The sequence below is a fragment of the Geotrypetes seraphini genome, chromosome 6 (genome assembly GCF_902459505.1).
Source record: "Geotrypetes seraphini chromosome 6, aGeoSer1.1, whole genome shotgun sequence".
NCBI lineage: Eukaryota > Metazoa > Chordata > Amphibia > Gymnophiona > Dermophiidae > Geotrypetes > Geotrypetes seraphini.
The window spans coordinates 160,160,443-160,181,802 of NC_047089.1; the positions used below are offsets into that span (position 1 = coordinate 160,160,443).

Consider the following 21,360-nt stretch of genomic DNA (forward strand, 5'->3'; position numbering starts at 1 on the left):
GTGTAAATATGTATATACTTTCCTTTTGAAAATATACACACACTGCTTTCATTTAGGGCTCCTTTTACTAAGCCGCGATAGGGCTTTAACGTGCAGAATAGCGCGCGCTAAATTGCTGTGCATGCTAGACCTTAATGCCAGCATTGAGCTGGCATTAGTTCTAGCCGCATAGCGTGGGTTTAGACCATGCTAAAATGCTGCGTGCGCTGAAAACACTAACGCAGCTTAGTAAAAGGAGCCCTTAGTTTGCATGTTTATACAATAAAAACCTAGCTACTCCCAGAATGGCTAAACTTATGTGTATATAGCCTATCGTTGCATATGTTTGGTGTCAGGTCAAAACCGCGGAAGACAAAGGCGGGCGCTGACAACTGAGCGCAGTGCGGAGGCGTGCGCCGAAGAAAATAACTGTTTTTAGGGGCTCCGACAGGGGTGTGTGGGGGGGAACCCCCCACTTTACTTTATACAGATTGCGCCACGTTGTGGGGGCGTTGTGGGGGAGTTTGGGGGGTTGTAACCCCCCACATTTTACTGAAAACTTTACTTTTTCCCTAAATACAGGGAAAAAGTTAAGTTTACAGTATAATGAGGGGGGTTACAACCCCCTAAACCACCCACAACGCCGCCGCGATCTGTATTAAGTAAAGTGGGGGGGCTCCCCAACAAAACCCCCCATTGGAGCCCCTAAAAACTGTCATTTTCTTCGGCGTGCGCCTCCATCTTGCGCTCAGTTGTCGGCGCGCGCCTTTGTCTTCCGCGGTTTTGTCTATGAACCCATATGTTTGCGTGCACAAACTCCAGGTGGTTTGATAGAAAACTACTTTATGCAAACTGCTATTTTAACTGCAGAAACGCTTTTTAAAAATCACTCTAAAGTGGTTATAGAATTTAAAGAAAAGTAAAAAAACAATCCTTCCCCACCCATAATATTGCTAACAGTAATTTAAAATTACAGTGTACAAAATGATTAACTGTACGGACAATTACCAGGTTCTGATGCTGCTCTGTATTGTTCTGTTGGTGATAAATTTAAAAAAGGTGCCGGAACTGAGTCCCATCAAGTACTGGTAGATAAAATTCCCTGATGTAAGGTACCTGAACTATACAGAGACTGAGGTACAAGCTAGCTGCCACACCTGGAATTAAAAGCTTCCTAAAAATTCAATAATTTCTAGTCAAAATTTACCACAGCCCATAGTTTCGTTGCCATCCAGCTATCTGTAACAACCCGAAACAAATATTGCCAACATGCAATAACAACGTTGTCATCAAATAATGAATATGTTTTATAGCTCTAACAGCAAAACACATATTTCCCAGTGCAGTTCATACAGTATATGTAAATGTATACACACACAGTCCAGACATAAAGCAGCAGGGAGACAGGGAAAGAACAACTTCTTCTGGAAGAGTTCACATGAATATATTTAACCATTTCTTCAAGTTCAGTGGCTGTTTCTCCAGTTCAATTCCATGGAGTATATACATAATGCAAGCAAAAATAATCATACTTCTACTGGGAAGTGATTAATATATATATAAATATAAAACCTAATTTCATAATTTAAAATGACAAGATCAGTTGTGTGCATTCTTTTTTTTTTTTTTTTAGTTTGTCAAAAGAAATTTTTGTTCTATAAAACAGAAACATAGTGGTGATAGGGGACAAGGACAAAAGACCAACCAGAATCTGCAGTTTGTAAATCCATTCTTAGTGACAGTCACAGTTGAAATATCAGACATAATTACTTCTAGCTGAAAATCAAACTGCTGATTATTCAATCTAGGCCACTCTCTAAAACCATACAGTTCAAATAAGATCAGACAGGTAAGGTGACACAGACAAAACCTGGGCACGTAGGAGTGGCATTTTGGTGCTATAATTGACACAGTACCAGACTGTGCAGATTGTTTGTTTTTTAATGTTATATAGTAAGCAGATGCTGTCTAAATGTCACTTTGTACAGCACAGCCAAGTACATCTTAGTATAAGATCTGTCGTATGACTCTTTCTTGTGTTTGCAGAATCAAACAAAAAGTAGAGTTTTTAAAGGCCTATACTGGTGATTCATCATACAGATGTTTCTAAACCTGATCCACTGTGGTAAGAGCTGCTACTACAGCTGAAGCGGTTGTTGGAACAGCCGAAGAGGGAAGGGAGTTTTAAGTAATCTTGGTCTCTCCAGTGCGTGAACATCACTTTCTTAGAGTGAGGACTAGATCTAGACCTTCTTGTTGGGGAGCTTTTGTATTCGTTGCTCTGATAGCTTGGGCTATGTAGAGCGGCAAGAGGTGTCAGCTCTGAGATATGGTCCCCAGAATGTCTGGAAGTATCCTGTCAAGAGAAGAAAAAAAAAATAATACTCAGTACCCAAGGTGCTGTAGGCAGACTTCAAATTTGGCCTAATGCTGAACATGAACATGCCATGACATGGTTTATGTACACATTTTCATTCTTTTCTGTGCCTTATACCTGAGAATTAAAATTCTGACATGCAACAACTTGCTGTGTGTGGTGAAATGGGACTTAGCAGTGTTGATTTATTTCAGAAAATACAATCCCCAAGTGCATGGTAATTAGGTACATATTTACAAAGGGAACTATAAAATAATGTAGAAGATTTTCACATATGGGGTAGGGAAATTAACATACTTCAATTTGCCTGGTATGTTTGTGTAGTGCAGGTTAAATCATAAATAAAAATAAAAAGGACTATTGGATTTTTTTCATAATGTTTACAAATTATTAAATTTGCAGAAGGCTTAAACTCTTAAAGCAGTACAATGTAGTAAATCCTTATAGAATTTTGGAACAGGATTGGACTATTTTGGATCTGATTACTTGATTTTCAAATCAGAGCCAGAGAAGATTTACTGTGCATACAAGTACAGGGAAAGTTTGTACCTGAAGCAATGTAAAGTTAAACGACTTGTCCACAGTCAAAAGCAGCATCAACGGGAGAAGCAGGATTTGAATCCTAGTTTCCCTGGTTCTTGACCTGCTGCTTTTACTGCTAAGCTACTTATTTAAACAATTTTATCCTGCCCATAACCTAGTTGGGTTACAAAATAATACACACATAATAAATCAAACAACATAAAAAAACAACACTATGCTACTCATACTTCTTTCTTTAAAAACATACATAAAATATCAAACAGGACTTCCATCTTGTGTTACATAATCAGCAAAAAAAAAAAAATATCTGAGCAAACAAATGTGTTTTTAACAAATGGCGAAACTACATGATGTTCCTACATAAATGCAAACAGCCTGGCAGTGTGTTCCACAAAAATGGATCAGAAATTGGAAAAACAGCTAGTCTTGGGTTGTCATAATGCACTGAATTCATTGTGAACTAGACTAGTGGTTCAATGACAGATGTGCAATGGTGTACAGAATATCTACGTTAATTTCCTCAGTTCAGCTTTCAATCTCTTCCAGCTGGAGTTGTGCCAAGGCAACATTCACTGGTGTGGAGTGGGTGGGTTTGAGTAGAGTCCTGGCCATTGCTCAATGTTCACACAAACTGGCTGGAGCTAGGGTGTATAAGCATCGGGTTCTAGAGGGAATTGTGATCCATGGCTCCCATTCAAGGACTATCCCTGCAACAACAAGGCTAGGGAAGCTATAAAATTAAATAGTACAAACACCTTGAGTAGCTGGGAATGTAGGTTTATAGTACCATTGTCCACAAAAAGTGTTTGAAAAGGCAAAGCTACCAAAGCAAAAAACAACCAAACTGTTGTATAGGAACAGAAAGCATAGTTAGTCACTTGTATCAGGTTTTATCTGAGGACAGCAGGCAGATAATCTCACATCTTGGTGATGTCATCCACAGAACCCCATCACGGGCAGGCAAAAAGTATACTGTCACTTTAAAATTTAAGACCGCCCATACTGTGCGCATGTTGATGCCTTTCCGCTTGACCCTGGCTAGCAGGACCTTCAGTTTAGTAAAACAGCTAAGAAGTCAACTAGGGGAGGTGGGAGGGTTGTGAGAATATCTGCCTGGTGTCCTCAGATAACATCTGCTACAGGTGAGTAACTATGCTTTATCCAAGGACAAGTAGGTAGTATATTCTCACATATGGGACTCCCTAGCTGCCAGGATTATGCCTCTGAGAAGAATGTTATTGACAACTACTATGAGCCTGGTGAAATCAAAAGGTTGGAGGAAAGTTGGCCCAGGAGATGCATCATTTGGTGTGCAGTGATGTGCTGGAGCGAGGAGACTTTCACTGAACATTCTTAAAACTACTAGTGTCCTTTACTTGCCCTCTCCAGATGAACATTTATGTCTACCCATCTGTATCGACTCCTCTCCAATTCAAACAGATAGGAAAGTTAAACTTCTCGGAGTCATTCTAGACAAAGACCTCATCTTTCATCAACAAGTTAGTGCAGTTATGCAGAAATGTTTTCATAAGCTTAAGCTCATCCATTCTATTTCTTCTTTTCTTGATCTCTCCACAATTAATATCCTGATTCACTCCCTAGTAATTTCAACTATAAATTACTTTAATGCATTTTATCAAGGTATAACCCAGAAAGAAATCCGTCGTCTACAACTATTGCAAAACACTGCTGCTAAGTTAATCTATCATGCAAAAAAAATTTGACCATGTCACCCCTCTCCTCCGCAAAGCTACCTATTAGTCATCGTCTCTCCTATAAAATATTCCTCCTCACTTTTAAAGCAAAAAACTCTAAGCAACCGGTGTTTATAGATAAACTTTTGATCCCTTATTCATTATCTAGGACCCTCCGATCAAATAATCAAAATTTACTCTCCATACCATCAATACGGGAACTATTTTATGATACTATTCGCAAATCCATCTTTTCAGTAACCGCCCCCTCTCTGTGGAATGCCCTCCCATTAGACGTTCGATTAGAGAACTCGCTTGAAAAATTTAAAGTCAAACTTAAAACCTTCCTCTTTAAAGATGCCTTATTCTTTAGTATTAGCTTCAGCCTCTTAATTCCTTGATTCATGTGAAGCTTTGAAACATCTAATACTTCTTTTGAAATGATTCCCCTCCTAATGTTTTTGTCACTCCCCATTTACCATCCTTTTTTATTAATTTTACTTCGATGTATTTTACACAACCTTTCCCTCCCCTACTTTCCTTCCGTCTCATGTACATTAATCCAAATTCGTATAGTATTTTTAATATTTGATAAAATATTGCTTTTATTTACCTATTTTAATAGTCCCTTACAATCTTTTTATATTGTACACCATCTAGACATTTGTTTTGATAGACGGTATATCAAAAATAAAGAAACTTGAAACTTGAACACAAGAACGAGTTGTGTCTAGTACCACTCCAATGAATGCCAGTTTGAGTAGGTTAGAGGTTAAACTTCTCATCATTCACTGCAAATCTGAGAAGTTCTAATAAACATACAGTTGAATTCATAGTCTGATGAGCTTGTTGAGGGGTTAGGGTAAGGTAAGGGAACACATGGAGGCTAGATGATTGTAGGAGTGCAGTTAGTACCACTAAGTATTTTGTGAATACTCTGGGTGCTTATGCCAGCCCAAATGGTAATACTGTGTACTGGAAGTGGTGTGTACCCACTCAAAAGCGAAGATATTTCCTGTAAGCTGGGAAGATGGAAATGTATGTGTAGGCTTCCTTGAGGCCTCTAGCATTAGTAACAAGGCTCCCAGGGGGCCATGCAAAATCTCTCCTTTATTAAGCATTTGTTGAGAGCATGGAAGTCCATAATTGGGTGTAGACCTTCGGTCTTTGGTATGAAAAAATATTTTGAGATCTTTTGGCCCATCTCCTACAGAGGTATTTGTTCTCTGGCACTGAACTAGAGGAGGACTGAGAGCTTCTGGTAAAGGAGGGTCTTCTGATGGGAGCTGCAACTCAACTCTTTTGGAGGATGATTTGGAGGTGTTCTCTGTAAACAAAGCCCTGACTCACCACTTGGAGGACCCAACGATCTGATGTTATCAGGGGCCATCAATGAAAATAGTGGATGAATTGACCTCCTATGGGGAGAGTCTGATGTAAGGGTTGAGATATGTTAACAATGCTCTCTAATATGGAGTCCAAAGTTATTGCTTGGACTGAGGCTATGACTGAGACTTTTGCATCCTTTGCTGCCTGGGATGCCTGAGTAGAAAGTTGAGAGGATGAGGAAGGTTAGCTATACCTACGCTTGGAATAAGTAGAACACCTATAAGTTTTGGAATATTTTCTTGGCATTTGAGACCGGGTTGACATGGAGGAAGATAAGGTGGTCATACAATCCTCATGTTTCTTGTTCTTCTGTGCTACTTCCTCTGTACAATCCCCAAATAAATCATCTCCTACTCAGGGAATGTTTGAGAGGCAATCTTGTTCACTGGCATTAAAATCGGAGATTCTGAGCCATGCTTGCCTGCTGATGTGCAAAAAACAATGTCAAAGGTGCACCATGTATTTTCTTGTTTCTAACAGGCCAATTGAGAAATATGGTAGGAATTGAGGTGTGCCGAAGGTATTATTTATTTATTTATTTAAAAAATTTCTATACTGTTTACAACTAAACGGTTTACAAAATTTACATAGTTTTAAAACAGAAACATAATAAAAGACACATACAAACCAACCTTAAAAATCATAGCTAAAAAAGTGGCATAACTTACAATCATAAACAGTTTATCAATTCTACCAGAGAAGTAAGTTATGTCTAGAAAAAGGCATCCACAAATGACTGCGTTTTAAGTAATTTCCAAACATACCCTTTTCACGACAATTCCGTTTTTGACCCACCAAAGAGTTCCATATCTTAACTCCTGCGCAACAAAAGGTGTTTTTACCAGTGTCAACAAGCCTTGGATTCACAATTGTTTGTAAAGTGACATTTTTTGGATAAGTGACTTCATGTAAAATATAATATAAAATTGTAGTTCGGTATTCTGCTAGACAGCATGAAACTCTGGAACACTCTACGCCCAAACTTATCAAGTGTTCTGCCTTCTCTCCCAGGTGGAATTCTTGCATACATTCTGGAACTGTTTATCTTTTTTCAAAGCAGACTCCACCGCTAAGGACTGGTGTTGTAGTTGTGGCTTATCAAAGCCTGGGCAGGACTGGAGTCTATAAAAAGTATTAAGCTTGCATAGAGTTACTGGGGCAGTGAGTGGTGCTTCCCAGTTTTTAAATAAAGGTTCTTTCATTAAGTTATGGAGTGGTACTTTTATGCAATCCTTAAGACACTCATGAGCATCAGGAGCAGCGCAGGCCATTCAGTGTGGCTCTCTGTGCTAAAAACTGCTAGCACAGTTTAATAGAATAGGGGGTTAGTTTGGATAGTTCATGGCCTAGTGTAGACATGTATAGATTGAATAAAGTAGGTGATAGTGGGAAGCCTTGGGGGATACCACAGGAGTTGGTCCATGATTGGGAATAGAATTGTTCACTGATGACCTGGTAGGATCGGTTTTTCAAGAAGCCTTTGAACCAATTTAAAAACGTGACCAGAGATGCTTATGGCATCTAGACAGCTTAAAAGGTATGCCATAAGACTCCTCTGAAGTTAAGTCTGGATAATCAGAAGATCGATGAGAAGTCTGAATCATAGTCTTGAAGTCTGAATCATAGTCTTTGAGGTCAGGTCTTATGGATGGAGAACTTCAAAGCAAGCATCGAGATGGATGCTTAGGTGAGCATTGAGGACAGTGTTGAGGCGAATGTCAAGAATGTGATGAAGTGATGCGCTCTCTGGAAGATGAGACATGTCTTCTCATTTGTGATCCTTAACGCCTGGTGTCCAAGAATGGTCCATTGATATAGTCTTTGGGAGTTGCTCAGACTGGGCTAAAACTGCATTCATCGAAGCAGGCATTTGTACTGAGTGCAACTGCAGCATCCCAGCTAGCTCCTTTTGCAACAGCTCTCTGAGTTGATCCTTATGAGATGGCACTGGTACCGATGTTGACAAGAGTACAGTGGGTGTAGGCTGTGTCAGGTGTCGAGGCATTGGGGACCTCAATGTCGATGCACGCCTCAGAGAAGATACCAACTGCAATGACAGTGACTTGGTCTTGGTGCATCAATGCTTAGAGTACATGGATGGTGAAGATGCTTGAGATGACACTGATGCCTGTTTTTAGGGGGAAAGGTGCTTATGCTTTTTAGCTTTTTTACTGGGTTCCCCCAAGGAGAATAGCACCGATGAAGAAGTGGAACATGTTGTTAATGCTAGTGTTGATGTTGGAGTGGTTCGATGTTGAGTGTCTGTGTCTGAGTCTCCAGCAATTCTCGATGTAGAAGTTGATCTGAAAAGCTTTTTGTACTGCAATTTCCTGGCTTTAAGCAACCTCTTCTGCAGCTGAGATAAGAGTGTACAGGAAATGTCATGGTGTCCAGGACCTAGGCACTGGACATACTGAAACCACTAGGAGCCTTGGACATCGACGGAAAACCGCTGACGCAAGATCAAAGGACTCTATGGTCCAGGGAGGTTGAGTAAATGGTAACTTTAAAAAGCGCCAATGCTCCCATCATGAGAACAGGTTGAAAAGAGCCCAAAGGTCCAAAAAAGAAATCTGATAAAAAATTAGAATTTTTAAACAAAATGAAGGAAAAAGAAATTTAATAGAAAAACAATGAATAAATTGAAGGAAAAAATAAATGGAAAGACACAAAAAACTATAAAATTTTACACACTTAGAGAAACTCTTAAGAAGCAGCTTCTCAGATCTGTGGAAAACCGATGGTCACATGAGCTGACAGGCATTCATGTGGTACAGGTGGTCTTAAAGTTTTAAAGTGATAGTACACTTTTTGACTGTTCATGTTGGGGTTCAGTGGATGATGTCACCCACATGTGAGAATATACTGCCCATTTGCCCTCAGATGATGTGTGGTACTCTCCTACCCCCATATACTTGGATCAAGTGAAATGCTACACAGCCTCTGGTTTAATCCATATTCCCATGTACACTATTAAACCTCAAAAAGTGTATGTAAGTCTAAAGTCTATAGGACACAAACTGGTATCTGAGAAACTCTTCAAAGATTTAAAAGTAAAAACCACAAAACCAAACAAGCAATACCCAGCATTTAGCGACATATTAGAATCAGATCAGCAGAACTAACAAAATAAAAAGCCTTTATGTCACTTTCTTTAAAAATTTATGTCCTGACAAGTGCATACACTTAATACTGGGTTCCTTAAATGTCATACTTTATAAATAAATGTAAACACCAAATCAAAGTTTCACTCCCAAAATATATTGGTGTGCATTCTTTATTTCTAGTAGAGAATGACACAGGGACAAAGTATGTCCTCAAAGGCTCTGTTCCCATCTCCGCCCCATCCCCAAAGACTGTGTTGATCCCCGCCCCATCCTCATGGGCTCTGTTCTTATCTGCAGAAGCCTTGAACACTTATTATTTTATATTTAAATCTTATTAGAGTATTAAAAAGGGACAATAACTTTTTATAAATCACAAATAGAGCCTTCTATTTTGATCTGGTTTTGATACAATCTTCACAAAGATTCATTCCCTCTGTTTTTACATCATATGGGACAATAATTGGTAATGCCCTATTATGGATTAAGAAGTGGTTGAAAGTTAGAAAACAGAAAGTAGGTTTAAATGGTCAATATTCTCAATGGAAAAGGGTAAATAGTGGGGTATCCCAGAGGTCTGTGCTGGGACCGCTGCTTTTTAACATATTTATCAATGATCTAGAGATGGGGATAACTAGTGAGATAATTCAATTTGCTGATTACATTACATTACATTAGTGATTTCTATTCCGCCATTACCTTGCGGTTCAAGGCGGATTACATCCAAACTAAAAACAAGAATTACATTTCAACTTTGAAGTAATAGAATAAACGATGAGATAAAATTTTAAGGGAGAATTATGGGTTTTAGATAATGTTTGGTAACTAGAAAAATTAGAGAGTACTAAGGGTTTATAGAGTGTTGGATGTTAAGTTGTTCAAACTTGTTAAATTGCAAGAGGATTATGAAAAATTGCAAGAGAACCCTATGAGTCTGGGAGACTGGGCATCAAAATGGCAGATGACATTTAATGTAAGCAAGTGCAAAGTGATACATGTGAGAAAGAGGAACCCAAACTATAGCCATGTGATACAGGGTTCAATGTTAGGAGTCACTGCCCAGGAAAAGGATCCAGATGTCATCATTGAGGATATGTTGAAACCCTCAGCTCAATGGGTGGTTGAGGCTAAGAAAACAAATAGAATGTTAGGAATTATCAGGAAAGGAAATGAAAACAAAGATGAAAATGTTATAATGCCTTTGTATTTCTCTACTATGATACAGCCATACCTCGAATGCTGTGTGCAATTCTGCTCGCCATATCTCAAAATAGACATAGTGGAATTAGAAAAGGTACAGAGAAGGGTGACAAAAATGATAAAAGGGATGGGATGACTTCATTGGATGGGATGACTTCATGGGATGGGATGACTTCATGGGATGGGATGACTTCATGGGATGGGATGACTTCAACATGGTTTCTGCAGGGGGAGATCGTGTCTGACCAACTTATTGCACTTCTTCGAGGGAATTAACAAACAGATGGACAAAGGAGACCCCATAGACATCATATACCTAGATTTCCAGAAAGCCTTTGACAAGGTGCCTCATGAACGTCTACTCCGGAAACTGAAGAACCATGGGGTGGACGGAGACGTGCATAGATGGATCAGAAACTGGTTAGCGGGTAGGAAACAGAGGGTAGGGGTGAAGGGACACTACTCAGACTGGAGGAGGGTCACGAGTGGTGTTCCGCAGGGCTCAGTGCTCGGGCCGCTGCTATTTAATATATTCATAAATGATCTAGAAACAGGAACAAAGAGTGACATAATAAAATTTGCGGACGACACCAAACTATTTAGTGGAGCTCGGACAAAGGAGGACTGTGAAAAATTGCAAAGGGACTTGGGACAAATTGGGGGAATGGGCAGAGAGATGGCAGATGAAGTTCAATGTTGAGAAATGTAAAGTATTGCATGTGGGAATCAGAAACCCGAGGCACAGCTATACGATGGGAGGGATGTTATTGAATGAGACTACCCAAGAAAGGGACTTGGGGGTAATGGTGGACATGACAATGAAGCCGACGGCACAGTGCGCAGCGGCCGCCAAGAGAGCGAATAAAATGCTGGGGATAATCAAGAAGGGTATTACAACAAGAACGAAAGAAGTTATCCTGCCGCTGTACCGGGCAATGGTGCGTCCGCATCTTGAGTACTGCATCCAGTATTTGTCACCATACCTTAAGAAGGATATGGTGTTACTCGAGAGAGTTCAGAGGAGAGCGACACGACTGATTAAGGGGATGGAAAGCCTTTCATACGCTGAGAGATTGGAGAAACTGGGTCTCTTTTCCCTGGAGAAGAGAAGACTTAGAGGGGATATGATAGAGACTTACAAGATCATGAAAGGCATAGAGAGAGTAGAGAGGGACAGATTCTTCAAACTTTCAGAACATAAAAAAACAAGAGGGCATTCGGAAAAGTTGAAAGGGGACAGATTCAAAACGAATGCTAGGAAGTTCTTCTTTACCCAACGTGTGGTGGACACCTGGAATGCGCTTCCAGAGGACGTTATAGGGCAGCGAACGGTACTGGGGGTTTAAGAAAGGATTGGACAATTTCCTGCTGGAAAAGGGGATAGAGGGGTATAGATAAAAGATTACTGCACAGGTCCTGGACCTGATGGGCCGCCGCGTGAGCGGACTGCTGGGCGCGATGGACCTCAGGTCTGACCCAGCGGAGGCATTTCTTATGTTCTTATGTTCATTATGAGAAAAAGCTAAAGTGGCCAGGGCTCTTCAGCATGGAGAAGAGATGGCTGAGGGGTGATATGATCTTAGAGGTCTAAAAAAATACTGAGTGGCGTGAAATGGATAGACATGAATCGTTTGTTTACTCTTTCCAAAAATAGGGAACATGCGATGAAGCTATTAAGTAGTAGAAACAAACTAGAGAAAATATTTATTCACACAATGTGTAATTAAGCTCTGGAATTTGTTGCCAGAGAATGTGGTGAAATCGGTGAGCTTAGCAGGGTTTATAAAAGGTTTGGATAATTTCCTTAGAGAAGTCCATAGGACATTATTGAGATGGCTTGGGGAAATCCATTGCTTTTTCCTAGGATAAGCAGCATAAAATCTGTTTTACTACTAGGGATCTAGCTAGGTACTTGGGACCTGGGTTGGCCCCTGTTGGAAACAGGATACTGGGCTTGATGGACATTTAGTCCCAGTATAGCAATTCTTATGTTCTTACGACTTTCAGAAATGGATTAGAAGAGAACCAACACTGTGTAGTAGATGAAAAGGAAAATAAGTATTCATTAAATACTGGAAATGCTCCTTGATGTTAGTAAGAATGGATGAATCTATGGCAATAACAGTAAGATGCTTGAGCAATTGGGCACATGATAGATGGTAGAAGTCTGATCAGCAAATAAGACTCTTGTTGCCACATCAAAGGCAAACAAGACACAAATGATGCCATATAACAGTGCTTCATTTAAATTCAAAATCAGATTCTGCAGGTTTTTTAATCAATGTATTCAATTGCCAGTTGTCTAAGATGTGTTAAATTTTTACATATTAATGCTAGCAGTTTATAGATGCTACTCCATCTAGTTGGAACAGCCTACTTAAAGCTAGTCTTAAGCTTTTAGAGAATGATACAGGACCAAAGTTTGTTCCCATCCCCAAGGCTCTGCCCCTGTCCCCGCAGGTGTCCCCATGCCATTCTCTAATTCCTAGCTTGTGTATTAAAATCAAGAGTTGGATTTCTGCAACCAAAATTGTCCCTGATTAAGAACTGATGCTCAATGAATTGCTGGGAGTAAGACAAAAACTCTAATCTAGAGAATGATAATGAATATGAGGTAGTTCCATTAATATCACTACATTACTGACTGTTTTATATTCTTAGCTTTTAATATTACAATTATATATGTTGCTGAAAATTAAAATTAAAATGTAGAATTAAAATTTATCATTTTTTGGGGGAGGGCAGGGGAGAATGTAGTATATTTTAAAGGATTTTCTTTGGTAACCAGATTACTAATCTGTGAACACGTTTGTACACATATATGAAGCCAAATTTATCAAAGGTTGTTAGATGGGGTGCCTGGTTTCTGAAGTCCTTTTCCTCCACTTTTTTTTTCACCTATTTCTTCCAGGTTAGATTTCACTGTACTTGGATTTAATTTTATGGTGTTATAAATGATAAAAAAAAATATTCTTTGTTTTAGATCATTCATAGACAAATATCCTAGTTGGAATACGAACTGGTTTGGGCAAACAGACAATTTTTCTAATGATTAAGAAAACAGGTAAAACACAGCAAAAACTTTGGAGGAAAGTGGAGATAGTTCAAAAGCAGCACAGCACACCAAAAGAAATTACTCCAAACTGGCAACATTGGTACAATACTGTTACCTATCACTGATTTAATTATGCTTCGGAAGATGTAAGGGCTTCTTCGAGAAGGGGCCCCTCGCTGCTCGGCACTGCATTTACAGGTGCTTTATGTTTCTTAATCTTCTGCAAGGATGAGGAAAAACACTGAGACTATTGCTGAATATCGCATGAAGAAGTGAACGAACACCCAGAGACTAATACAAAAGGCTCAAAGTTTTAATGTGTCAATATAACAATGATTTGTCACCATATCCCTGGCTGGGGAGTGTTGGAAATTTTAAAGCACAATCTGATACCCATGTTACTGGGAGAATGGTAAGTCCCAGGCTCATTTTTTATGTTGTAATGACTGCATAAGGTGGTAAGTATCTTATCTGTTACACATCTAAATATCACAACCACACCACTGTGATGGGGACATTATTGGCAGGATACAGAAGAGGAGTGTCATTGTCTCCTGTACCCCACAGCACCCAATATTTCTTAATGATCTCCTATCCAGGTTGGACTCAGCTTGGCTTCCAAGATCTGAAGAATTCAAGTTATCCCAGGGCAGTGTTGCTGTGGAAAGTACAACTATTTTCAATGGATGATTCTGTATTTACAGAAATTATGTAATATATAGAAATAAAATAAAGTTTAAAGAAAATAAGGCGATATGTTTTTTTATTGGACTAACTTAATGCATATTTTGATTAGCTTTCAAAGGTAACTCTTTTTCTTAAGATCAGAAAGGGTTACCTTTGAAAGCTAATAAAAAAATGCATTAAGTTAGTCAAATAAAAAAGGTATCACCTTATCTTCAAGAAATTGTGTAGAAACTATACTCGTCAAGCAGAAGGCATGGTCTCACCACACAAAATATGAAGGGAGGGAAGTTATCAAGGTGCAGTAAAAGATTGCTTTTTACCGCATATCAATTTCCTGTGGGATTCAGCAACCTGCAGTATTCTAGTCCTACAGGTTACTGAATCTTATTTTTAAAAGGAACAACCTTGCTTACAAGACACCTTGAAAGTGGCATTATTCCAGTATCCTGGAGGCAACAGGCTACAAAGCTGCAGCTCAATGCCTGTGGGATAACTGACAGGGTCCCCCCAGCTTTACCCTCTCCCCTCCCCCGGTTGCCCTACCTACCCCTATTCTCCCCAGAGTCCCCACCCTCACCCCTAAGTGGTTGTCCAGAGGAGGGAAGGATTGTCTTCAGTAATTTAAGGATGTTTTTATTATTTTAACCATGGACATATGTCCTTTTAAAGACACAACATGTAGCTATATTTGACAGGTATGTGGTTCAGACTTTGAAATAATGTTGCTGACTTATAACGAAGCCATTCTCTCTTGTTAGTAAGAAAGCAAGAATGATGCATGTGACACCATAAAAAGTTATTGGAGTGCTGAGAAAAAAAAATGAATTACTGCATGTGATGACAGCTTGTGGATGAGAACAGACAGAAAAACAGATGCAAGCATAATTCCCAATTAAGGTTAACTCAAAAGTAAGAAATTCCTCCAAAGATTTTGCAAATCGATTGGTACAACAGAAAAGACAATGTAATTTGTACACAGATGCGTGCTTTGGGGATGTGTTTGAAGTTAGAATATCAAGACAATGGTTTTCATTTTGGCATTAGCAAAGCTTATGATGCCAAGCTGTTATTCACCACACACAGAAAGAAATGTTTAAGGATGGAAGTGATATCAAAATGAAGTTGCAGAATTTGAGCTTTCAATTAATAACCTTGCTATTGAAAATAAAACCACACACTCTACTACTACTAAAGTAAAAACCACAGGCAAATACACAGTAAGGCAACCACTGGATTACCTTTTGCAGACACTAGGAGATCAAACAGCTCTGTTAAGACAGATTTCACATGCTATATAGCAGGCATGACAAACTCCAAGGACTGAAAACAGAGTTGATTTGAGACAGCAGATTCCCAAAATTAGCTTTAGGCTGGAACTACTGTATTGTGATTAAATCCAGTGTTTGTCACTAGTTTCCTCATTGAGGGGATCTTGCATAAAAACTATCATGTATCATAATAAAGCAAGAACAGTCAGTTGTCCCAAAAGTTGAAGAGACAGTGAGATTTCTTTCTTATCTCTATATATATGTTTATTGCATGTCTCATGCAAGTTGGTGCTTCTTATTTTCCTGTTACTTTTAATGGTGCTTACATGCAGGAAAGGCATAAGAGCAACTTAAGTCCACCAGAAGGTACTAATGTACTGCTTCCTCTCTTGCTGCCCCACTATCAATTCCCTGTCTATTTTTTCCCCTAAATGAGAAAAGCCATGCTAATTCAGACCAAGGTCCACTGAGCACAGCATTCTGTCTCCCTGACAGTGGCCGTTGTAGGTCACAAGTACCTTGCAGAGCCCAAAAATTAGATCTATTTCTCATCGTTTGTTTCCGGAGATTAGAAGTGGTTTTCCCGAATCTACGTATCTAATAATTTTAGAAGCATTTTTCCCTCCAGGATATTCTCAAAATCATTTTTGAACTCCACTATATTAGTCACCTTGACCACATCCTCCAGCATGGCAGTAGCAAGGTATGTGTGGCTGTACAGGGTGCCAAAATTGCACCCCAATCACTGCCTCTCTTGTTTGACCAGTATCTCAATTTCCCTCCCTTATGCTCATTCTATAAGGTGTCCAGCATCTCTTGCTTCTCCCTATGCCACCCCCCCCCCCAAATCAAAGTGCGTTCAATCCCCTCCTGAAAAGCCTCCGCTCCCCCAGAACTACCTGATAGATACCCTGGTAGTTTAGGGCAAGGGAGGGGAGTGCAGCGCTCCTTAGTCACTGTTGCTCATGTCAGCTCCATGTTGAAAATAGCATCCATAAAATCTAGTCTTATAAGACTACTGCTACAGGCTGTGGTTGCCATCTTGAACCCAAAGCAGCATTTTCTGTTGGCCTTTTCCTTAACTGCTTGAGTTCTACTATACTGGGATTCTTATAGGACTTACAATATAAGGGACTGGCAAACATTCCCCTGGGGACTCAGAAATGGGCCTACAAGTGAGACACTCCCCCAGATGCTACATACTGTAACTTAAGTTGTGCGCACAAATCTGTACTTATTCCTGATCTGTGTGCACAACTTAATTAGTTAATAAGCTAATCCATGCTGATAACCGCCAATTAACAAGCAATAACCGGCACTAATTAGAATTCATCCACACACCTTTCTAAGCAGTATAGTGGTGCATTGTAAATTCTAGTGCATGGATCTCCAAAAGCAGCATGCCAGAGGGTGGTCATGGACATTCCTAAAAGTTGGGCACACTGTTGTAGAATATACCCAATCCACGCACTTATGCCAGGTTTTGATTGGTGTAAATGGCTGGGCCTAAATTTTAGACATAGGGATGGGCACTACACACTCTATAAACCGAGTCTAACTCTGAATGCGGTTTATAGACTAGCACTAAGCACAGATTTTTTTTGGCGACATAAATAGAATTTCCCCCACTGTATTAAATCAGGACAAGCTCCCATCTCTATTATGTATGTGACTAAACTGGAAAAAGCTGTTTTATTATAAGTAATCTTCTGCAGCACTCATCAAATTCATCTCTTAAATATTATTTGTGCAAATCATGAAACCAGATCTATTTGCAGTCCTTGAAGACCATAATATGTAAATACAATCTTTATCTTACCAAAAATCAGACACCAGCTTTTTTTTTTTAACTGATACATTTTAAAAATATATTGATAGCATAAATACATTTGATCCTGCATAATGAAAAGATCCTAGATAATTTTTTCATATAAGTTTTATTTTTGCAAAGTTGTTGCACCATGAAAAAGAGTACTTATACTGTAAAGAAATATAAACCTCTCCCACTTTGTGTGTGTTTTGTTTTGTTGGTTTTTTTTTTTGCACACCTCCTTGCAATTTAGCTCTTTGCTCTTTTTCGGGATAAGGAAACTATGAAAATTAATTTGGTTCATACACAAAAACAGGACAGGAGTTTAATGCTGATTTAATTAATATAGCCAGTTGTACATAATTTAGCACCCAGGTCAGACCTTGCTCATCTGTATACAACTGTAAATAGAATTATCATATGGAGAATAAGATAAAGTTGAATATGTATAATGTGTTCTCTGATAAGGACATTAATCTTAGCACTGGTAAAAACTAAAAGATGCACCAGTTAATAATAATGTTCTGTGATACCACTGTACATATCCATTCGGGCCTTTATCTGCCGTCATTTTACTATGTCCACCCAGAAATTTCAGGGATTGAAATATAACTGATTATGATAGTCTTTTACTTGACCCCTAGGGAATATTCAGCACTTACCCAGACAGTGCCACTGAATATCCCTTCTAACCACTAAAGCTGAAGCCAGCTATTGTATGGGTGGTGTGGGGATGGAGGTGGAGCAAAGCTGCTGCAATTGGATAAGTGCTGATATTCAGCCTTTAACGAGTTAAGTTAACCAGCTAAACAGGACCACATAATCCCCACCCCCTCCTTTTACTAAGTCACGATAGAGGTTTCTACTGCGTCCTGCAGTGCTAAATGCTCTGATACTCATAGAATTCCTATGAGCGTTGGAGCAATGTCGGAGCATTTAGTGCTCTGGGCTGCGGTAGAAACCTCTACTGCGGCTTAGTAAAAGAGGGCCAAATAGTAGTCCTGTCTTTGTCTGGTTTAACTTAACTGGTTAAAGGCTAAATATCAGAACTTATCTAGTTTAGTTAATTGCCAGTCAAATATAATATCTAGATATTTAGGGGGCAATTTATCAACAGGTGCTAGCCATGTTAATTGTGCTAATGATTAGCATGTGGTAAATGCTACAGCCATCCATTATATTTCTATAAGCATCTTTAGTGTTTAGCACACGCTAATCATCGCGTGTTACCACCTGTTGATGAATTTCCCCCTTTAAGCCAGTACCCAGACAGGGTCCAGCACTGAATATCCAGGCATAATTTTGTTGGGGGCAGTCAGCTGATATTATTCTTTCAATGTTTTAAATGCAGTAAAAGCTACAGCTATGGGCCAAATCGGAGATTTTTGGAATCATAAATATAAGAAAACCACATAAAGGCAACTTTCAATATACAGACAGGTGATACCTAAATAGTTTTAAGATAACTGGACTGGTTATATATAATGAAGATTTAAGAAAAAGTTCTCTCAAATTCAAATATGAAATCATAAAATAATTCAAATTCATTGCAGTTGATGCCTTCTTACTTGTCTAACCTAATTTTCTTAAGAGCAACTTTTGAAAACTATAATCAGTCCAACAGATTAGTACACACTGCCCTCATGAAGGGCGTACAATTCATGAAAGGTACTGATAAACATTAAGGGGTCCTTTTACAAAGGCACGGTAGCGGTTTAACGCACGTTAAACTGCCTGCCGTGCTAGTACCTAACGCCTCCATTGACGAGGCGTTAGGATTTTAGGCTGCCGCGGGGGTTAGCGCATGATGAAATGTCCGACGCACTAACCCCCGTAGCGCGCCTTGATAAAAGGAGCCCTAAGTTAGCACTATAAAAATGTACCACCTGCAACTTTTTTGTTGATCTTTATTTACATGCATGCAAGTGGACTTACCAGTTACTCTAATTTATTGAAACATGAACCAGAAATTGTGTGTATGGTGAATACCTTTAAAATGTTCATTACAAGAATCTTTTGTGATCCAATATTCAACAAAAATAGAATGTCCCAGCATGCAAAGAGCTAAAAGAGTATCACCTTGTATTCCGTTAGAAACTTATATTGCTTGAGGTCTGAGAAAGCATAAAGATGGTAGACTGCTCGACAGAAAGGCACTGCTGTTTAGTCTGTGATTTCCCAAGAGGAGTGCAGAGGTACCCATGTGCATCATTAATGTATAAGCAATGCAGAAGTTATTTAGGAAAAGCAGGTTGGAAGACAGGAGGAAATAAAGAGAAGGAAGAGAAGAAAGAAATAAAAGGGATAAATCTGATTGAAAGCTATAAAGATTTTCTAATATTAATTAGAACCCTAAACTTTGCCCTTCTCAAGAGAGAGTACAGTTTCAGTTGAGTCCTACACTTTTTCTTGTTCATCTTCCAGTATTTGCTCAGGTTTACAAACTGTAGTATTACTAAGGTGACCATACATCCTGTTTTGAACGGGACCATCGCGTTTTTAGATCCCCTGTCCCGTTGTCCCCATACACAGCTTTGGGACGCCGAAATGTCCCGTTTTCAGGGACGGCATCCCAAAGCTGTGCGCGGGGGATAACGGCACAGGCGATCACTTCCCCTCCCTCCCTGTCGCGCCAAAGCTAGCCTCCCTCCTTCCCTCTCTCCAGCGTCCGATTCACCCCCCCCCCCCCGGTCTGCCGCTGCTGCAGCTTACCAGCCTCCCTCCAGCGCCGATTCAAACCACTACCACCCCCGGTCCGCCGCCGCTGCTGTTGCCACCCAGAAGCCTTCTTCCCAATGTCAATTCTAATGTCAGAGAGGAAGTTCCAGGCCAGCCAGGCAGCGATTGGCTGGCCCAGAACTTCTTCTCTGACGTCAGAATTGATGTCGGGGGGAGGGGGGATTGAAGATTTGTAGGCCTGGCGCTTATGCAGTGCAGTCGCTGCACACGCCTTGATGTTGCTGGGTCAGGGAAGCAGGGTGCAGGGGAAGCAGGGTGACTTGGCTTGTCGGGGGGTAGGGGAAGCAGGGTGGCTTGGCTTGTTGGGGTAGGGGGAGCAGGGTACATCGGGGAAGCAGGCTGGCTTGGCTTGTCGGGGGGCTGGGAGAAAGAAATGAAAGAGAGGATGCACAATCAGAAGGAAGTGCAACCAGAGACTCATGAAATCACCAGATAACAAAGGTAGGAAAAATGATTTTATTTTAAATTTAGTGATCAAAATGTGTTACTTTTGAGAATTTATATCTGCTGTCTATATTTTGCACTATATTTAATGGGATCCGGGGAGGATCCTGGGAAGGGGAAATGGATCCGGGGGTCCTGTCCCATTTTGAGGAAAAAAATAAATGGTCACGTTAAGTATTACTGCAGTAATTTGTTTTCTTCCTCTATAAGGAAAATCATTTTGGATCTTTGTAAAGCCAACCAATGTGTCACTGGGTCAGCAGTAGCTGAACAGTTACTTCATTGCACTTTGATACTCAATAAAAGACTTCAGAGCAATACTCTACAGTATGTATCGTGTATATTATGAATCATGAGTTTGTACGAATGTTTAGTCTAGCAACTTAGCCATTTAAAGGCTATGGCCTTTTGCCTTCCCTAATGTGTAAAGGCCTCCTAGCCAAAATATGTAGCTTCTCGAATTTAAATTATTTTTTTTTTAATTTCAGGGGCAATGTCTCCAAATGAGTTAATTTTGCACATATCATGATAGTAATGAACCTCACTCCTATGCTAAAGCACAAGAAGTATAATCTCAGTCACTAAGGTCTAGATTCTCTAACTAGTGTCAATATTTTAGGCACCCATGTTCAGTAAAAAAACGCTGTTCAAATGACATGTTTAACTGAGTTTCAAGGCATTTACAAGAGTTGGAATCATACCTCTGTAGGTGCTTTAGGCCGCCTAATGCCACTGTGGGCATGGTTAATGCCCACAGTGGCATTAGGCGGCCTAAAATGACTAATGACAAAGAATGCACCAGAAATGTAGGCTTGGAAAACTCTGGCCTACATTTACGGTGCCTATCTTGCCTGGAGACGCAAATCTCTATATGACACTGTCACATAATTGACATGCGATCAGCGGCTGCCAATATCTGCACTGTTTAGAGAATCCGGGCCTTAATAATACTAAACACACTTTAATTGCATGTACCATGTAAATCTTGATGTCATTAAAATAAAATGATTATTGGAAATCTTTTATTCTCAAAGGTTTTATTCTCGAAGTTTACTATAACTATTCCATGTG

The 21,360-nt window shown here is 39.7% G+C and overlaps 1 protein-coding gene across 2 annotated transcripts in view; it reads right to left on the reverse strand.

Annotated features, from left to right (window-relative positions):
* Positions 1 to 1,406: 1,406 nt before the first annotated feature.
* ATP11A (ATPase phospholipid transporting 11A) overlaps positions 1,407 to 21,360 on the reverse strand; it is a 413,748-nt gene continuing 393,794 nt past the window's right edge. The window contains exons 29-30 of one of the 2 annotated variants that reach the window (XM_033948052.1): positions 13,457 to 13,561; positions 2,203 to 2,335 (exon numbers count right to left, since the gene is read on the reverse strand). In XM_033948052.1, coding sequence (XP_033803943.1) covers positions 13,472 to 13,561 — 90 coding nt within the window. In that variant the 3' untranslated portion in view covers positions 2,203 to 2,335; positions 13,457 to 13,471. Of the gene's footprint in view, positions 2,336 to 13,456; positions 13,562 to 21,360 lie in introns of both variants that reach the window. The other variant, XM_033948051.1, reaches the window with a different exon arrangement.